The sequence below is a fragment of the Tursiops truncatus genome, chromosome 16, assembly GCF_011762595.2.
Source record: "Tursiops truncatus isolate mTurTru1 chromosome 16, mTurTru1.mat.Y, whole genome shotgun sequence".
Lineage (NCBI taxonomy): Eukaryota > Metazoa > Chordata > Mammalia > Artiodactyla > Delphinidae > Tursiops > Tursiops truncatus.
In genome coordinates this window covers 6039141-6052788 of record NC_047049.1, presented here as the reverse complement: position 1 = coordinate 6052788, position 13648 = coordinate 6039141, and the positions used below count along the sequence as shown (strand labels likewise).

General features: G+C 51.0%; 1 protein-coding gene across 1 annotated transcript in view; it reads right to left on the bottom strand.

The window, feature by feature from the left end:
* ADAM12 (ADAM metallopeptidase domain 12) overlaps positions 1-13648 on the bottom strand; it is a 390012-nt gene that overhangs the window by 112478 nt on the left and 263886 nt on the right. The window contains exon 5 of the mRNA XM_019940251.3: positions 12635-12711. Within this exon, the coding sequence (XP_019795810.2) occupies positions 12635-12711 (77 nt within the window). The remainder of the gene's footprint in view (positions 1-12634; positions 12712-13648) is intronic.

The following is a 13648-nucleotide window of genomic DNA, read 5'->3' as shown; positions in this document are numbered from 1 at the left end:
ATCATGAGAAGCACATGACCGAAAAAGATTTTCTACTTAATGGAAAATTTCTAGAAATTGTTACTCAGTCATAAAAATGTTCTGGTATCTCCTTTTATCTTTTAAGTCATCCAAAGGCCAGATGTTGAGAAACTGGGGTGAAGCCTTTCCCTTTGCTCCAAACAATTGGCAGCCTATAATACATCTTAATTAAATAATTGCTTTGGACTGTCTTGTGTATAATTAATCATTTAGCTCTAGAGATTGCTGGAAACCACAGTGGACACAAAATTCAAGGATTCGGGGTTTCTGAGATGTGAAAATTTGATGTTCTCACAGCCCTTTCTGGCCCCAAACTAGATAAGCGAATGTAATTTAAGTTGAATGTCATAGGTATTTAGCTGTTAACTTGGAGTTGGAAGTATCTCAGAGCGTGGAATTTAAATCCAGCAGACTTTGAAAGTGGGGTTCTCTTCCCACTGGTAGAGCAGGGGCAGAGAGGTTAGAAGACAGTTGCCAATGTTTGGGAAAGATGAAGACTGTGGGTATCTTCTCTATGGGGAGATTAAGAGGATCTGGAGAACACCGGACTGGCCCTTATGAGGGGAGGATGAGGCCAACTTCCGGGGCAGTGAGTGGTGGTGAATGGGAGACGCAGAAGAGAGGGGCGGTTGGGGATGACGAGGGCCACCCCTCATGGCACTCTGCCTAGGATCCAGGCTCAGTGGATCCCCATAGAGCACAGCTCGGGTCATTTTCCCTGCTGTCGAGGGCACACAGGTAGCTGGAGGTACAGGTGGGACCCCGCCTCCACCCAGGTATCCGAGGCTTGAGATGTTCAGCCCCTGCACTCTCCTGCCTGCCTCCCTCCCGTGCTGTCTTGAGAGGGTTGTAGGGCCCGAAACAGGGATGACTGTGACAGAGGAAGAAGTCAAAGGGGAAGGGGCCGAAGAAACGGAGCTGCTGCTTTGAAAACAGGCAGGCTTACTTTAAATTTCAAAACCCTATTGTTTTTCCTTCAATGGAAACAAAGAGGAATCTATTAACATTTTAACGGCTTAAATATTAAATAGATTTACTATTTTCTTAGCTTTCAAAGTGATAACTCAGGGGACCTACACTTCCTCAAGATAAGTTTCTGTCCTTCTCGAAATTCAGTTTTTAATCTCCAAAGCAATGGTGAGTCAGGCAATAACACAGCTGAATGGCGTTGTTCTTCATATGATCTTTCTTTCTACTCCCAGGCCAGCAGGGTAGTGACACATGGATTCTGATGACCTGTAATCAGATGACGATTCAAAAATGGGAATTAACCTTGCTAATTCTGTGTTCAATTGCTAACTGAATTTTCTTGGAAATAGCCTTTGGGGCTCAAAACTGTGCTGCCAATCGTGTTAGAGATGCAGTTGGCATGAAATTGAATTTCAGTCCTTTTTGGGAGGAGCTCACGGGTAAAAGCGGTCTCCCACCTCATCTGTGTTTGATACCCAGTGATGGCAGCAGTATTAGTGAACACGGTAGCACCATCAGGTTTATTTTCAATAAGTAATTCCCATGGGAACTACTCATGTATAATCAAAACAAATATTCATTATCCCCTGCTACGTGCAGAGCACCAGGCTAGCTCCCACGGAACCCATAAAGGCATCTCACCTATGGTTCCCATTTCCAATGTAAATCATAATCAGGTTTGGGAGACATGACCAAAGAGGTAAAACAAACTGTTATAAAAAATGTGAAGGGTAGCTATTACTACCAGATGCCAACACATATATATGGAATCTAAAAAAAAAATGGTTCTGAAGAACCTAGGGGTTAGGTCAGGAATAAAGACGCAGATGTAGAGAATGGACTTGAGGACACGGGGAGGGGGAAGGGGAAGCTGGGAGCGGTGAGAGAGTGATACTGACATATATACACTACCAAATGTAAAACAGATAGCTAGTGGGAAGCAGCCGCATAACACAGGGAGCTCAGCTCAGTGCTTTGTGACCACCTAGAGGGGCGAGATAGGGAGGGTAGGAGGGAGCTACAAGAGGGAGGGGATCTGGGGACATGTGTCTACCCGTAGCTGATTCACTTTGTTATACAGCAGCAACTAACACAACAATGTAAAGCAATTATACTCCAATAAAGATGTTAAAAAAAAAAGAATAGCTATTACTGGCATATCAATAATAATAATAGCAGCTACAACTGATGGTTACCCTGAGCCAGGCTCCTTTCTAGAAGTAACAGCTCTATTGAGAAATAATTCACCAAGCATTAAGTTCGCTCTTTCAAAGCATGCGATTCAATGGTTTTTTAGTATATTCACTGAGTTGTACAAACATCACCACCGTCTAATTCCAGAATGTTTTCATCACCCCTAAAGCAAACCCTGTACCCTTAGCAGTCACTCCTTCCCCTTCCCTGCCGCCATGAACCAGGCTCTTGTAGCCTGTTTTCTCTAATATTTACAGCAGTCCTCTAAAGCAGGTATGATGAGCCCCTTTCATTAAGGGGAAGCCAATGACGAGAGCCAATGGTCTCTGTGCTTCCCCAAAAGATATATCCAAGTCTTCATTCCCGTTACCTGTGAATATAAACCTTCAAAAAGGGAGAGGGGACTTCCCCACCAGTCCGGTGGTTAAGACTCCCATGCTTCCAATACAGGTGGCGAAGGTTCGATCCCCTGGATGGGGAACTAAGATCCCACGTGCCACGTGGAGCAGCAAAAAACAAAAAAACAACAGGGGGCAGTGGTTTGCAGGTGTGATTCAGTGGAGGATATCAAGATAAGATTATCCTGGATTTAGGGTGGGCCCTCAATTCAATGACATGTGTCCCCATAAGAGACAGAAAAAAGAGAAGACACAGACACACAGGGGCGAAGGCCCTGTGGACAGAGGCAGAGATTGGAGGGATGCGGCCACAAGGCCAGGAACGCTGAGGACTGCCAGGAACCAGGAGGGAGGCATGCATGGACTCTCCCTCAGAGCCTCCAAAAGGAACCAACCCTGCCAACACCTTGATTTCAGGCTTCTGGCCTCCAGAACTGCGAGAGAAGACATTTCTGTTGCCTTAAAGCCCCCCACTTTGCGGTCATTTGTTACGGCAGCCCTAGGAAACCAACACAGGCACACAGTTGGTCAGCGGCAGAGCCAGGATTCCCCAGACGGACCCGGCTCCCAAGCCTGCTCCCTTGTCTTTGGCCACTCTGGATGGTCAGCCCCTCTCCTGAGTCACCGAGGACTCGTGCCAGGGTGGGCGCAGCTGAATTCCAAGTGCAAAATGCCAGAGAAACTCAGCGCTGCCCAGAGGCTGGGCAGTCAGCCCAGCGCTGACCTAGGAATGGTTGACAAACAGCCCATGTGAAACGGGGGCCTTGAAGGGAGTTCTGGAGGATGGGGGGGACCTGCAGGTGTGGGGAGCTCAGGGGTCAGGTGAACGGCCTCGAAGAAGCAAGAGTGCAGTGAGAGAAAGGTCAGCGTGTGCTCAGAAAGAAACACTGGGGCTGAAACGGAGACGTGCGGAAGGATAGTGGGGCCACAGGAGGAGGGCGGGCACTGGACCTGGGCGGTGGTCGATGCCAGGCAAGGTGCTCACGTTGGCTTTAGACCTCGGGCTGCACCTGTGGCCTCGTCACCCACCGTGCCGCACACGCTTTGCGCAGAAGACAATATTGCGTCTTCTATGCACTTCCAGCTCCCAACTGCTGGGACTTGTCTCTTGCTGGCCCCTCTTCCTCTGCCTTTCCCCACCTCCATCCCAGGACCTCTATCAAATCCACCGGTTCCTTGCCTTGTAACCGGTGGCAGCCACCCCTCTGGCCTGCGGGATGCAGCTGCTTTGGGGCCACGTCTTCACCCAAAGGCTCCCACCGTTCCCGGGCAGCCCTCGGGCAGAGTCTTCCAGGCTGAAGCATAACCTCTGAGGTCCAGGTTAGCCATACCTCCCTGCAGGATTCCCTGGGCCCTTCTGCCGAGTTTCCCGTGTGGTTTTGTGTACAACTACTTCACGGAACTTGCTTCCTCCTATTAAAATGATGTCTGGCTGCAGTGATCAGTGTGTGAGGAGGTGATGTCTAAACACCCGTGGAAACACTGTTGCACAAGCACGTGGGTGAACAGGGGCTCTGACATGTAGGCCGTGGGGAGCCGTGTGGTTTTGAGTGCAGAGGGTGGCGGGACTTATGTTCGAGCAGTGTTTTTGAAACACGACCTTCTGGAATGTGTAAGATGGATGGGAAGGGAAGGGTGGAGGAAGCATGGGTGCGACGCAATTTAAAAATCCTGGAGGGAGGGAGGGCTGCTCTGGGGTGGCGACGGGGGAATGGAGAAGGGGAGATGGATGAGGGAGATGCTGTAAGGGGTGGGCGTGGGAGGGGCTGGTGACTGCCAGAGCTTATCAGAGATCCCCCCGGGGGCCAAGCTAGGAGCCTGGGATGGGCTGGACCTTGAATGGAAAAGAGTTCGGGGGTGGGGGGCCAGTCTGGGGACCAGGGAGTTGGGATTTGGACATTCTGAATTTTGAATGAGAGTAGAGCCTGGGAGAACTGAGATTGACCTTGGGGGTCGTTCAGGGTGGGGACCAGAGCAGCCTTGGAGATGGTGCAGAAGGGCTCCAAACGCAGCTGTTGCTCCCACAGATGTTTACACAGGATGACGGAATGAATGTCTCCATGGAGGAAGAGGAAGGGAGAAGGAGAGCCCTCACCAGAGGTGGCGTGGCCTGCGGGGTGGAGGGGAGCCAGCCGAGCCCAGCCCGATAGAAGCTAGGGGAGCAGAAGGTCACAGAACAGAGGTCAAGGTCAAATTAACTTCACCTCCCACTCTAAGCTAATTTCTTTCTTAACGTGATCTACTACACTTGAAAGATTTTTTTAAAATTTGAACTGGCTGGGATTAAGTTTCACTGACCACTTGATGGCTCGGGGGGGGCACATATATTCCACCAATGTTTATTGAGCACCTATAACGTGCCAGGTTCTAGACAGTGCTAGGGTGGGCCCAGGGCCCTGCTTCCTAGCAGACAGGACAGCAAAGGCAAGTTTATCTCCACGTGCCTGACTTTTTGTGGCCCCTTAGACCCTTTGCCATGGGCCATTTAGGTTGAGCTGTGACATCTGGAAAACCCACATCCACCCGGATCAGCGAACACTCAAGTCCAGCTGAGAGGTACCAGGGAGGATGGCGGGCAACTCCTCGGCATCCTTGGACGTGGCCAGTCCTTCAGGAGGGCTGAGGCTCATTTCCCAGCACTCGCCTCACTCCCTCTGACTTGTTTTCCTCCTAAGATCCTTTTTTCACTTTCTCAGCTGAGATTTCTGGTCAATGTCTTCAAATGGATCAATTCAATGTGTTTGTTAAATTATAAATATCAACACTGCATCAAAGCAGAACTTTGCCTTTCTTTCTTTTTTAAAAAATGATGGTTGTGAGGGCCCTGATGGCTAAATTGCAAACGATTACTTTCATTATAATGGTATTTCTGATTCCATGGACCATAACACTGGTCAATTCTACCCTTTGAAAAGTAAGTTGATTGACTACTTTTCAATAGTGTAGTGGAGCAAGAAGTATCCCTGCATTTTGTGTTATATTTGATCTCATTATATAAAACGTGGTGCAGTAAACTTTATGTTACATAATTAAAATCAATGCAAGACATTAAAGGAACACAGCAACGTGTGGACTTATTCAGGTACCAAATAACCTGGCATCTGAGTATTTTTATTTCACTGAATTTTTAAAGGCATCTTGTGCCGTCTCCCACACCTAAGGCCAGTGCTGAGAGCTTAGCAGACGTGTTCCCTATTCTGAAGGTCCTTACAGCAGGGTAGTGAAAGCACAAGGTACAGTAATCGACTGTAAGTGAGCCAAAGCAGGACGGGCGCCTTAACCCAGGGGTGTGAACAAATCTCTAGGAAGCGCCTGCTGTGCTACAGGCACTGTGCTGCGGAAGCCAGGGCTGCCTGTGATGGAACAGGCGAGGCAGGGTTGAGCCGCATGGCAAGGAGTGGCTGGGAGGCCAGGGTGGGCTGCGTGGAGGAGGCATCATTTGATTTGGGCCTTGGTGGGAGGGTGAACCTTCCAAAGCCACTGAGAGATGGGGAGAGGAGTGTGTCCCAGGCCAAGACACAGCAGGGATAAAGGCAGTGAGACACGTGTAGGGCATGTTCCGGAAACATGTAGAAAACAGTGGGGCTGGAATAGGGGAGAGGTTCCTCAGGGTAGAGGACGATGGGGCTGAAAAAGAAGGTTGGATCCAAGTTGCGCCAAAGATCTAGTGGAGCAAATACGGAACAAGGGAGTCAGCCAGACTTGGGTTGGAGATGGAGTTTTGCCCATTACAGCTGAGGGACTCTGGGGAAGCCAGTTTCCCAGGCTTTGCTTCCTCAACCATAATCTGAGGGATGTAACACCTACCTACAGCTTAGGGAGCGTCGCACGAGAACGTGCCAAGGCTTGGTGTCAATGCACGAGATGCCTCTCTCCTGTGACAGCAGCTGTGACTAGGAAGGGAGTGACAGCATCCTTTGCCGTGAGCACCCGCAGCTCCGAGCTGCAGCATCAGGACCAGGCTCCTGGTGACCGAGCCTCAGCTGCTCTGTAAAGCAGTGGCGCTAACACCTGTCCCTGCCCTCCTGAAAGCAGAAATTGTGATGATGGCAAAGAGTAAAGTATGACATAGCCTGCTTGTCATCACCCTTGGGGGGTGTGTGTGTGTGTCTGCGCGTGTGCACCTGTGTGCAAGAGCACATGTAAAAGCGTGAGTGTATAGGTGTGAGTGCGTGTACACCTCGTGCTCAGGTATCCTAAACTCCACTTAAAAATGAAGTTGTCATTACAACGAATACCTAGTTTACAACTCTAGATACCAGTTTCCTCATCTGTTACGTGAATGCTTCCCTTAAGTCGATCAAAGCACAGGTGATTCCCTAAGAAATTAAGCCTCGTTTTAACCACCATGCCAGCAGGGGATGGGAAAACTCTTGGCTCATTCCAAAATTGTGAACCCCCAAGAGTCCTTATGCCAGATTTCCAAGCAGAAGCTCGGAGGTGGAGCAAGAGAAGAGGAAGAAACGGTGAGAGACAGGCTCTTCCCCACTAAGGATCTCACGCTCTAACCAGGGAGCTGGAAGGGGACAGCAATGTGGTGTTTGTGAATCAGATCAGGACACAGGGACATGGCTATTGGGATGCCCTGGCAGGAGCGAGCCAGGACTGGACGTCTGTCCCATTACAAAACACAGCGGCTAAGCTCCTCTGGGACAGGGGCAGAATTCTCTCCGCATCACTGGAACATGGTACCCATGCACGACAGTGTCAAGGAGCATCTGGTGCTCATGGGGATGCTCGTGGGCTTAGGGACGCAGGAGCAGGGCCGAGGCACGAAGCAGCGAGAGCAACAACAGAGACCAGGAGAACCATGGACGCTGCGCGGACACCGTGCTAACGAGGGCTGGGCATCTTGGGGAGACGCATGATATGGTACAAAACTAACTTATGGCCCGAACTTCCCGTTTGACTTGGAGTCCTTTCAAAGGAAGGATAAGCTCTATGGCGGCACTCGTTTTTATGACCTGTTTTCCACGTTGCACTTCATTCCCTCCATTCAAGAGCTGTTTCCTCTTTAATCCCCCTTTCTGCTGGGATCTCCATGCGTTTCTCTCTCCTTATCTTTTCCCCTTCAAGCTTCAAATGAAGAAGGATGACTTGTTTGCTTCCCTCCTCTCTTCTCTCTTCCAGGACAGAGCTTTCCTTGCCTGCCTGCCCGTCTTTGATCAGCCTTTTTGAAGCAAAGCAGGATGTTCCTTCTCTGCTTTTTCTCTGCAAAACCGTAATCTGCTGGGCTCTAATTAATGCATCCCCTAGGACGCTCGAGTTTTCCTCCACATTCCTAGCTCTGGATGTATTTGGGGGTCACACCATATTTCACATAATTTTTAATTCTATATTCTTTCTCAAAATTTACCAGGCTGGTGCTCCTCTAGTTGCATTTTTATTTCCCCTCGCGATTGATTCTTCTGCCAGGAAGCAGTTGATCGAACACAGCTTTGTCTCTGGTCTGATTCTCTCCTCGCAAGATCATGAAGTTGACTACATAACTCCGGAATTTCTCTGTTGATGCACGGTCTGCTGCTTTTGTAACAACAGCACAAAGATCTGGGAAATTAAAATTCTCAGGAGCTCCATCCCCACGCAGCAGCTTGCTCCGTCAGTGTTCCCACCCCGTCTTGGTGGTCGACACCAGACGACGCAGCACTCACTCCCCTGACTCTTCCTGGAACCCCAGCCATAAGTATTTCACAGTATTCCTCTTTGCCAAGTTGTGCTCTGTGCCAGGTACCCGGGGTGGGGCGGGTGGACATTCTCCAGGTGCCGGAGACAGGAGCTGGTCCTGAGACTCAGACGCTCTGCAGAATCTGGTCAGAGAGATGGACCCCTCTGTGAGGGAGAAACCGGGGACCCTGCCAGTTACCTGTGCCTTTGGGGGACAGGCCTGGGATGAAGGACAGGGAGTAGAGAGCAAGTGGCAAGGCCAAGCACAGGGGGCAGATCTGTCCTATTTAAATGTTACTCAGGAATACTCTACCCAGTCGTTCATCTTCATAATTTAAAACTAATAAGTTAATGTCACTGGTTTGCAGATTGTTTTATTTAGTGTAAAAAGGAGCTATTAGGAATTCCCTTGAAGATACCCTCATCTCTTTATCCATCAAGGGTTTGATGCCCTATGAAAACCACCTGAAAGTTAACAGACCAACCCGGACGTCTCCATTTACGCCTGGTCTCAGTTTCGCTAGCTTAGAGTTTTCACAAACATGTGGAAGCTGTTGTTGGAGTTGGCCTGTAGTTTCTGTGTGTCCCTGGCGCTCATCTGTCCTTTTTCTGGTTTTCCTTCATGTACCCACCCTTCTCCCCAACCCGCACCAGCCCCTGAGGCTGGGTGTGGTTCACACTCAGCCTGGCCCAGGGGTTGGGCACATAACCTGTTAAATTAGAGCATTCCACCCACCACTTCCCTGGTGGCACAGTGGCTGGGAGTCCGCCTGCCAATGCAGGGGACACGGGTTCGAGCCCTGGTCCGGGAAGATCCCACATACCGCGGAGCAACTGAGCCCGTGCGCCACAACTACTGAGCCTGCACTCTAGAGCCCGCAAGCCACAACTACTGAGCCCATGTGCCACAACTACTGAAGCCCACCCGCCTAGAGCCTGATTGTTTCAGGGAGGGGCCCATGACCCAATGAAGGACAATAAGTTGCATTTTGAGGACTTTTGCTGAGCTTAAAAGAAGGGTCCTTTCTTCTACTTGCCCTCTGAGGATGTAAGTCTGGAGCTGCCTGAAGACTCTCTGTCACCGCAAAAATAAACAGTGCCTGAGAATGAACTCAACACAGAAGAAGGTAGAGGCCAAAGATGGACAGAGAATGGATTCTGATAACATCAGTTAGGCCCTGTAACCAGTCATACCTGAAGCCGTCTCTGGACTTTTCGACAGCATGAACCTACCTCTATGCTTGGTCTTTAAGCCAGTTTGAATTAGCTTTTGTGTTCTTTGCACACAGTGACCTCTATGTTAATTTGAAGGTTGGAAATATCTAGCCTTCAAAACAGGTCCATCGTTTAGGTGTGACAGTGAAGTGCCGACTTCCCGTGTATGTGTTAGAGACTCTCTACTTTCAGGTGTATTGGACACCACTCAGGAGAGGGGTGACTGTAATTCTCAGGTGTGTGTGGTCCTGTGTGCTCCACCTGGCTCTCGTAGGAGCAGTGTAGCTCTGCATGGAATTAACCCAGAAGCACGGCATGTTCACGCCTCCCTGACTGGCCCAGTCCCAGAATCAAAGAATGTTAAGACCGTCTCAGGTGGCTGATGGGTTTTCCATCGGCTGCTCACTCAAGGTCAGGCACAGGGCTGGGCTTTCCTATGGGGCATTGTACTTATTTTCACAACCACCAGTCTCGGCTAGAGTCTTTATCTCCATTTTAAATACAAGGCAACTGGCGCTCAGAGAGGCCCAGTGACGGGTCACTGCTTGGGCTATTGTGCTCCGGGACATGGACGTCTATCTGATGATCCCAGAGGGCCTACCTCCAATTGGTCTCTCACCTTGGCCCAGATGCCAGCAGGGCTGACCCCACCCTGTCCTTCATCTCTGTGTCCTCCAGGTGCCTGTGCCTGGTTTTCCAGGAGAGCTGGGCCCTTAGTCCCACACAGCCCTTCAGTCCTCTAACTGATCCCACCCTCCTCCCTCTGCCCCTCAAACCTTCCCACTGTGCCCTGGAGACTCATGGTCCCCCTCGAACTGCCCTCCCCCTGACGCGTTCTTGAATGTTCCCATCACCTCCTCGCCCCAGTCCACGTTTGCTGCTGTGGTTTCCCTGTGTGGGACTGGAGCGGGCGAAGGGGCAGGGGAGCCAGTTCTGAACAGACTGTTAGATTCCAATGGTAAATACTTAAAAATGGATCCGGTATCTCAAGGACTGGGGGGGACGTGAGGAAACAGAACCCCCGTCCTCTGATGGTCAGAGTGGAAACCGGGCGGGCACGCTGGCAGGACACGGCGGCAGGACTGTGCAGGTCACACCCTTCCCTCCTTCAGGCGCCTCCATTGGAGCCACGCCCGGGTCACGGAGCCTGAGGCCTGCGGGGCCGGTCATTGGCAGCTGAGAGAGACTGCAAACCACCTAAATGCACATGGCGGAGAAAACGAGAGGAAGCGCGGGTGTCTGTGGAACGGAAGTAAGTGCGTGGTGAGGGAAGAGGCCGCCCCTCACGCGCCAGGAAGGATGATGCCCAAACGATGCTGAGTGCAGACGCCGACCGCAGGGCACACGGCGCTGCCCTCCTTCACGTACATGTAAGGCGCGCAGGTGGCCCACGCCACGAAGAACAGCAGCGGCCGGGGGGACACGTGTTGGGGGTCGGCGGGGGGTTGTGTGTGTGGTGTGCACGTGGGGCAGGGACGCCCCAGGAAAGGACGGGCATGGGGATGTGCAGCCGGAGGCCCGGCTGCCCCCTCCCTCAGGCCGGTCCAGCCGCCAGCCGGGCCCAGGGCTGTGCGTGCTGACCAGGCCGCGGCCAGACTCAGGTGCTGTTATTCTGGAGAATTCCGTCCACTAGCGGCTGTACTGTCTGTCCGTAAGAGCCGCCAATGCGATTACTCATTAATTCAAGAGTACCTGTAAACGCTCACAGCGCGGCAGGACTCACAGGAGGCGAGGCTGCCAAGAGCGCCGCCTCCGCTCCCCTGCGCGGGGCATCTGTCTCCATCCACAGTCGCTAAACCCCGACCAGGGCCCCTGATCTCCACTTCGCTCCCGTTGTGTTTAGTGTGTTAAGTGTGCTGAGTTGTCCAAGGTGCATTGTGTGCCTGGGGTATGTTGTGTGTGGCATGTTGTGTGTGTGTTGTGTTGATATGTGTGGTATGTTGTGTGCGATAAACTGTGTGTGTGTTACAGGGTGTCTGTGGTGCTTGTACTGTGTGTGTTGTGGTGTGTGGTATATAGTGTGTGGTACGTGTGTGCTAAGGTGTGTATATGTGGTATGTGTAGTATATTGTGTGGTGTGTGTGGTATATTGTGTATGTGTGTGTGGTGTGTATGTTGTGTGTGTGTGGTATATTGTGTGTGGTGTGTATGTTGTGTGTGGTGTGTGTGGTATATTGTGTGTGTCTGTATGTTGTGTGTGGTGTGTGTGGTATATTGTGTGTGTGTCTGTGGTGTGTATGTTTGTGGTGTGTGTGGTATATTATGTATGTGTCTGTGGTGTGAATGTGGTGTGTGTGGTATATTGTGTCTGTGGTGTGTATGTTGTGTGTGTGGTGTATGTGGTATATTGTGTGTCTGTGGTGTGTATGTTGTGTGTACGGGCTGTGCACCGAGGTTCCTTCTCCGCCATGGCATGCAGTACTCGCAGACCCACGGCGCACAGTCCCGCGTTCCCTGGGCCGCCGCTGTCCCGGGCCCTCCGTCCTTCCCTCCGCAGACCTGCACTCTGGTGGCAGCGGCCAAAGCAAAGCAGGACTTTGAGGACACAAGCTGCTAGTTCACAAACTAGACAGATAAACCCAGTCAAGAGGCTGAGGCAGCTGGGAATCTGTCAACAGACTGGTCTGCCTGGGGAGCCCACAGAGCCCGCCGGGGCCGGTTGCTGCGACTGGAAGGCAGGGCTGGCTTGTCCTCGGCAGCAGAAGGGATTGTTTCCTGCATCGGGCAGGGGCCCCTGCCACCCAGGCCCGTACTCAGCTCACCTGGATCTGTGCTCAGTCAGCCCCTCACTTTGTGTCCTAGTGAGAAGAGGCCCTTTTCATTTTTATTAAGCAAGCAGCTGAAATGCTAATACCTAATGTCCTATTTTTTTAACACTGGGAGTTGTTTGGCATCAAGCCACAAAAACAAAAGATATTCCCCAAATCCTTGGCTGCTGAAACCCAGCCAACCTACAAGGCCTGAGAACAGCCTTGAAAGAGGAGCGGCGAAGGAAGGCGAGCTGAGATGGGAGTGGGGGGCTGCGGTGCCCTCCACGTTGCCGGGCAAGGGCTCCTCGGTTCTGCCAGGCAGGGGCGAGGTCCGTCACTCTAGTGCTTTAGAGCGGTTGGAGAAGGGGGTGGTCTGCGGTAGCTGTGCTTAAGGCCAGAGCTGCCACTGTCAAGGTCACTTACCTGAGACCAGAACAAGTGCTGAGACTGACCGTGGAACCAGAATAGCCCTGCACGTGTCCATGGTAGTAACAGTGACCCTGAAAGGAGGAGAAAGTCAGTTCAGTCATGCTGTCTTCTTGCCCACTCACAATAAACCAATGGCCTCCAATCATCTTGTTTTCAGCTACAGAATTTCCTTTCGCATAAAATATTGAACCAGCCAGCCGTCTTAATGTTTCATGCCAGCCCCAGGTGACCCAGCCAGGATCTATGGCAGGAATATCTGATTTACTTAGAGATTATCAACAGGGTTTCTAATCGCATCCCGGTTCCATTCTCGTCTCTCTGACACCCTTCAGGAAAGCCCTGATGCGGAAGGTTTTACAAACTCCAGCAGCTGAACAAATCACATTGCCATTTTCCGCATTACAAATAGTCTTTTGTAATGAGATGAGGAACCGTGTGGGGTAATTAAGCACACTGTGAAATGCAATAAAATGAGGCCAAATCTATGGCTTATGAAAACAGAAAAGGCTATGAGAAGAAGGGGGTGAGGAGAGATAGCGGGTACCTCGATGAACTGCCCAATTGAGAGCAGAAAGACTCTTAGCAGGAGAGAAAAATAGGAAGGTTTTCTAAGACCGAAGTCCTTGGGTGACATGCCTGCAATATTCCATTTCTTTAATAATGTCACTTGCAAAAAGAAACCGTGGCACGGACACGTCCTTAGTGAAGATAGATAGCTGTCCGGAATCAAGGTTAATTTTATTGTTGAACAAATGTTATGTCGCAGCCCCAGTTAAGTGGCTGGCTGGCAAGAAACGCTAAGTGCACTTAGTGCTCATTCCTCATTCAAGGCCTCTGAATGCCAGTGGCGTGCGGTCCCGAGGCAAAGGGCTGCGTCTTCTAAGGGACAGGAGAAGTGGACACTGGGGTTTCAGCCTCAGCACACAGCTCCTTCAATCAGGACCACAGTTAATCACTTTTTCCAGGGCAGGGCAGGGTGTCCAGTTGTCCTGCCTGACAGGGACAACA